Source organism: Lactuca saligna, chromosome 5, assembly GCF_052625555.1.
Source record: "Lactuca saligna cultivar CGN05327 chromosome 5, ASM5262555v1, whole genome shotgun sequence".
Taxonomy (NCBI): Eukaryota; Viridiplantae; Streptophyta; class Magnoliopsida; order Asterales; family Asteraceae; genus Lactuca; species Lactuca saligna.
This window is the reverse complement of record NC_136421.1, coordinates 313,000,323-313,006,251: the sequence shown is the minus strand read 5'-3', so window position 1 is coordinate 313,006,251 and position 5,929 is coordinate 313,000,323. Positions and strand designations below refer to the sequence as shown.

Below are 5,929 nucleotides of genomic sequence, written 5' to 3'. Positions count from 1 at the left end.
CGGGGGGGGGGGGGGGGGGGGGGGGGGGGGGGGGGGGGGTTGTTACAGTTGCTTCTGATAGGGATGCGATTGACAAAATTACCTTAGTTGTTGACGATAACCTATTAAATGGAATAATGTTGTCTCAACCAAGATTAATTTGTTTGAATGGAGACTGAAGTTGAACAAACTTCTGGTCAAAATCAAGTCCTGATAGGAGAGGTATTGACATTGACTCACTTTTATGTAGCCGTTGTGGCTTGGATGTTAAATTTTTGGAGCATGTTTTTCCATGTGTACTATGGCGGCGGTTATTTGAAAACAAATTGCGTGTTGGTGGGAGATTATTATGTCATGTGTTGACAAATAAGGCGAATTGCAAATATGAGTTTCTCAATAAAAAAAACTTATTGTTTGCATGCAATTATTGCAACAACTTCCTAAACGATTTGGTGTTTTCGTAACGACAATTTTTTTGGAACAGTCAAACAAAAAAAAAAGATTGTATCCATGATTTCTTTGTCATAGGTTCCTTTTTTGGTTATTTAATATGAGAAATAAGCTTAGTCATAACTAGGTTGTTTGACTTCAAAGTACTCTTAATGTCATCAGTTGTTTTATTGTTGTTGTCCCATATCCATGGTGGCTTCTATGTATCCAACAATCTAAATTCTTCAATGATTTAAACTTTTAAAGCTTGTTTAACAATGTCTCTACATTTAATGTCATATCCATTGAATGCATTTTTATGTTGATATAATTATGTGGTGTAATCTAATGCCTCAAACATTTGTAAGTTTTGTTTCTATCTATGATTTTAATAGTTGTGCATAAAGGTATGGAATCTAACTATCATTTAAATTTAAGCTGCATAGATATAAGTCACCTAAAACTATCTAAAAAAATTTAATTTAAGCTGAACAGATATACAATCATGTAAAACTACCTAAAAAATGACAGTTATTAAGGGACGGTGTTTGTTATCGACATTAGAGCCCTGCTAGAATGCCGAAGACATAGACGTCTACGTTACCACACCATTCAGCCTAGTTCAAAAGTTATCATTTTTATAATTTAGGAAGTTTGGAAGCAAAATGTAAAAGAAAATTTAAGAGAAAAGGTTGAAATAGAAATAGAAGGTAGATGGAGTACGTGGCATTATGGGGTGGCAAGTTGCGGCCTCCCCATTGGATGACGAGCTTAAAGAAAAAGCCCTTATATATCGACGCGGCGGCTTAAAATGTCCCAAACTCAAACGACAAACACGCACACTTCTCTTCTCCCCCAAATTTCTCATACATAAATATGAAATTGGGGCAAAATTCTTCAAAATTGAATCTCTGTTTTTGATCTAATTTCGGTTACTTTTGTCAAAATCCAACCATGTCAACGGAGGAGCCACCGTTCTCCACCTCGGCCTTGTCAGCGCTTGATAAACCACTTCATCAGCTGACTGAAGACGACATTTCTCAGCTCACTCGCGAAGACTGCCGCCGGTATCTCAAGCAAAAAGGTGCACATCGTGACGCTTGTTCTTTTCGTTTCTTGGAGGCGTTTTTTGCGTTTGTGTTTGAATTTTGATTATTTGATGTACGTACAGGGATGAGACGGCCGTCGTGGAACAAATCGCAGGCGATCCAGCAAGTAATTATGCTAAAAGCGTTGCTTGAACCGGCACCGGAATCCGGAGATGGTAGCCGGAAGCTCTACATTACTTCACGGCAACAACAAACCCCAACCACTCGTGTACGCTTCCCCGATATCATTATCTCCACTCGTTTCCCTAATTATTTTTTTAAATAAATTGTGAATGCTAATATAATATTGTTAACAAAGTTACTGACATGTTTATACTTTATGCTTTTGTATATTATATTACTATTTGATCCACGATTACTTTACTGTGTTACCTGCTAACTTTGATTAATTATATAAAACTATCAAATGTAGGTCCAAAATGGAACAAGTGCGGATACGGAGATCTCTCTTTCAGCTGAAGAATCAGTTCCAGGTCACCGCAATGATACAGAGAAGTCTGATTTTTTGGGTGATAATGATTCTACTCCTCCTGGGTAACCTCTCAAATCATTTTATCGCTATCTGATTTGACGAGTATAGATGTTTCATGACTGATGCCCTAATTTGATAGCAAAGCCTTTTTCTCTTTGGCCCATTGTCATTCTAAATGAATTTGGTTTAAACTCGACATCATTACTCCCCAAACACGACTTTCTTGTATAATTTGTATTGTTTCTTTCATATATATTGCATTTTGGTTGATGATGTATATCCGAATGTGGATTAGCCTATTACAAGTTTGGGGTGGGGACTGTTACATATACATTGGTAAAGCCTGCATCTTTTTATAGTATTTTGCATTTTTTTCCCCCTACATGATTATTGGTTAGTCTTAGCAATGTTAAATTAATGATAGAAATGTAGTTTAGAGAATCAAGTTATTTAAGTTTAACTGAGGCTGTGTATCCTTAATGGTTTATAGAGACTTCAAGAAGATGCTATTCAATCTCCTTCTCAGGGTATCCACTACCTATAGCTTGGCTTATTGTATGTGATTGCAAGTACAATCACATCAACTAATCGAATACTTTATGACTTTATCTCAAACTAGGTGGGAGTAGGTTGAATAAAACTCTTCAGCCAATTAGTACTTTACAACATAGTGGCTCTAATAGGGATGCTATATTTGGTGTCATCTGACTAACAGTAACCCTTTTTCTAAGTGTGGCCCATTACTATTGAAAGGAAGTAACAGTTGACCTAATATGTTAGTGTTGCCTTTCTTGCTTTACCCTATTTATGACTTTCCCAACTATAAACTATAAAAGTGCTTTGTAGTACATTAGCATTTCCGGAAGATACATCTATAATTGTTTTCCATCTTTATTGATGCCTGAATAATCAACTGCTTAAATCCTGCTTACAAACCCTCACATAAGTTTGACCAATGAGATAAAATGGAATTTTTGTACATATTTATTCATAAAGTTACTTAAAATTTATCAGAAAATGACTAAAGTTATAATTGAATCTTCCAGGGTTGGTGGTGTGATAGAAGAGGCAAAAGGACAGATGACAATATTTTATAGTGGGAAGGTGAATGTGTATGATGATATCCCATCTGATAAGGTATATAATATAATATAATATCTTATTATGCGAAATTCAGCTTGTAGTTAATTAATTATTAATGTCAATGTCAGTAACTGAGTAATTTCATTTCAGGCACGTGCCTTATTGCAGCTTGCTGCAAGCCCTCTTCAGTTTCCTCATGAAGATCCAGTTGATGGAAACATGTTGCATCAACCTCCAAACATCAATCTGCCAATCTTGCAAACAGGTACAAAATTTATATTAAAAAAAAAGTATTTATGTTGTGCTTTTCTGTATTTCACCCTAATAATGCTGAAACAAGAAGTACTCTTACTAAGTTAAGCTGACTGATGCAGTGAGAATGACTGATAACTATCGATTGCACAAGGAGGAAAGCAGCAGCATATCGCGTGAAGAAATCTCTGGTAAATATACAATAATTGACCTGTAAATGATTAAATGATGTTTCTGTTTTTGACAATTTTGTGGTTAAATTTTGAAAGCTGAAGGTTCGGCAAGCAGAAAAGCATCGGTTCAAAGATATCTAGAGAAGCGGAAAGATAGGTAATATCTTGAATTCTGTAGATGGGTAAATCCGTCATTTTTGTGTCTTGTTTGTGACATGTGTGTTAGTTAAAGGTTTAAGAGCAAGAGAAAAGGAGGAGCATGTAGTGGTGGTGGAACGTTTGATGTTTACATAAACAGTCAACAGATTAACGAGCAGTCAAGCAGGAGCACCACCTGCTCACCACCTCCGGTCAGACCACCCAACACCCCTAACCGCTTTAGCTAAATTTAAAGCCACCTATGCAGACCACAAGTCTCTCTCCCATCCTTGCTGACCAAAGGTATAACCCTACTACCCTTTTATGTCATTTTACCAAACCATATAACATGATTTCAACTTATTAGTTTTTCCTTTGAAGATGACGAAGGATGGGATGTGATTGTGAGGACTTTAAGAATTCATTAAAGGTAAATATATTCAACTTAAGATATGGTAGGCTGATTAATTTGTAGTTTGAAGCTTTTAAAAGATGTTAGGATTTTGAGGTGCCTGCTTGCTTGCTTTTCTCTACTAGTCTTTGTTGTTGTATGTTGTGTTGTTCATGGGCAATGGTTTTGTAAGAATGAATGTTGCTGGTTTTGCTTAAGGCGTTTAATACTTGAGAGTTGAGAGTTTTCTGAATGGTAAATATCTTTTACAACATTTATGTCATACTTCCGTCTTCTTGTATGAATGAGACAAAAAAATTGCAATTTTTGTCTACTCTAATTCTAATGCATACCAAATGATATAATAATACATGTCTTGTGTAACAAATGTTTTGAGCAAAAAAAGATACGGACGAAACGTTAAATTTACCTCAAACCACAAGGACGATTTATGTAATTTACTCTAATTTTATAACTTGTTAAAATGACCTTGTGTCGTTAAATAGTAAAAAAAGATAAGTTTAGTTTTTGTTTGGAACAAAAAAGAAAATCCAAGATCCGTTTTGTTGTTAACGTGCATGTCTACCTAAAAATGAAAATGACCTTGTGTCGAGTTAAATAGTAAAAAAGATTTGGTTTTGAACCAAAAAGAAAGCCCAAGATCCGTTTTTTGAGGTAAAAGTAATTGAGAGTTAAATGGAAAAGCGTTTAAAAGAATATAAAACCGAATCAAACTTAACCTGTATAGGTCCACTTTGATTTGATTAAGTTATAGTTTGGATTGAGTTTTGCATATTTTAAAATATCTGTAAAGAGAATAAGGTGGGAGGCCTTAAACACTTAAATCGTGTTTCAGACAAGTTTTAAACGTTGATGGAAATTGTGCGCAGTGACTAGTCCCTACCCCATGTGCCATGCGGATTGTGTGGATTTGTGGGGTGTTGTTGAGTTGGGCCACGGTTGTTGTATTTTGGGCCCAGATGGTTGAGTATTTCGTGTTGATACATGTTTATGTTGCTCCCTGAGTTCACTTGGGGAGTTCGGGTGTTTAATCAAGTTAATTTAATTATGTGTTGTATGTGGGATGAAAGGATGAGAGAGAAGATAATATAACGAGATAGTCTACATTTTAATTGTCATTGATATTCATGTTAAGGGAATTCAATTTAAATTAAATAAAAATAGTCTGGACATCTTCACATATGGTATTATAGGAAAGTCTCGATTAAAAAAATTGTTGATGTTTTTTGTCTGGAATCCATAAAAGCAATATTTTATCCTTTCATGTACACACTATTAGGGCGGACGGAGTAGGGTGAGGGAAGCTTCCCTCCCCTCTTGAACACCGATCCGTGGGTGAGGGAAAGAAATGCGGGAAAAGAGTTGGGGGAAGGGGTGCCGCACTCTCTCTCTCTTCTTCTCATTGGTCAGTTTTTTTTTAATTTTTTTTAATTTTTTTTAATATTTATAAAATTATATACCTACTATAAAAATATAAAAAATATATCAAAATTCATGGTTTTTAATTTCCTACAAAATTAGTATAATATATGTATGAAATATATTTTAAAAAAAAAAAAAAAAAGTGAGGGAATGGTTTCCTACCCATTCCTTGGTTTTTTGGTGAGGGAAAGGAAAGTGAGGGAAAGAGAGGTATGACCCACCAAATGTGAGGGAAGAGTCCCTCCCACACCCTCCGATCTTAGTGATTTTAACATTAATATTTATTTATGAATAAAGTCGTAAAAGGGTGTGCATTAAATGGTTGTACATTGTGTTATCGAAGATTGTGCTTAAGTTGCGCCTATCCAATTGTAGAAGTATGTGCATCGAAGAACCGATATGATATTTTTGTACTGAGCATTAATAGGTGGATTGGATATTTATTTGATTTGAAAAATGG

The 5,929-nt window shown here is 35.3% G+C and overlaps 1 protein-coding gene across 3 annotated transcripts; it reads left to right on the top strand.

Annotated features, from left to right (window-relative positions):
* The first annotated feature begins 1,216 nt into the window (after window positions 1-1,216).
* On the top strand, window positions 1,217-4,298 carry LOC145048620 (protein TIFY 4B-like). 3 transcript variants are annotated; one of them, XM_078997160.1, is made up of 9 exons: window positions 1,217-1,492; window positions 1,580-1,725; window positions 1,930-2,051; window positions 3,036-3,126; window positions 3,223-3,337; window positions 3,447-3,515; window positions 3,594-3,654; window positions 3,730-3,938; window positions 4,017-4,298. In XM_078997160.1, the coding sequence occupies exons 1-8, from the start codon at window positions 1,363-1,365 to the stop codon at window positions 3,881-3,883; spliced, it is 888 nt and encodes a 295-aa protein (XP_078853286.1). In that variant the 5' UTR covers window positions 1,217-1,362; the 3' UTR covers window positions 3,884-3,938; window positions 4,017-4,298. The 3 variants fall into 3 exon arrangements, with proteins under 3 accessions (XP_078853286.1, XP_078853287.1, XP_078853288.1); XM_078997161.1 differs by having other exon boundaries at window positions 4,003-4,298; XM_078997162.1 differs by lacking the exon at window positions 4,017-4,298 and having other exon boundaries at window positions 3,724-3,842.
* The last annotated feature ends 1,631 nt before the right edge of the window (window positions 4,299-5,929 follow it).

Coding starts and splice junctions, on each gene's coding strand:
- LOC145048620 (XM_078997160.1), top strand. CDS start 1,363: ATGTCAACGGAGGAGCCACCGTTCTCCACCTCGGCCTTGTCAGCGCTT. Junction 1,726..1,929: donor AACAAACCCCAACCACTCGT/GTACGCTTCCCC, acceptor TATCAAATGTAG/GTCCAAAATGGAACAAGTGC. Junction 2,052..3,035: donor AATGATTCTACTCCTCCTGG/GTAACCTCTCAA, acceptor TGAATCTTCCAG/GGTTGGTGGTGTGATAGAAG.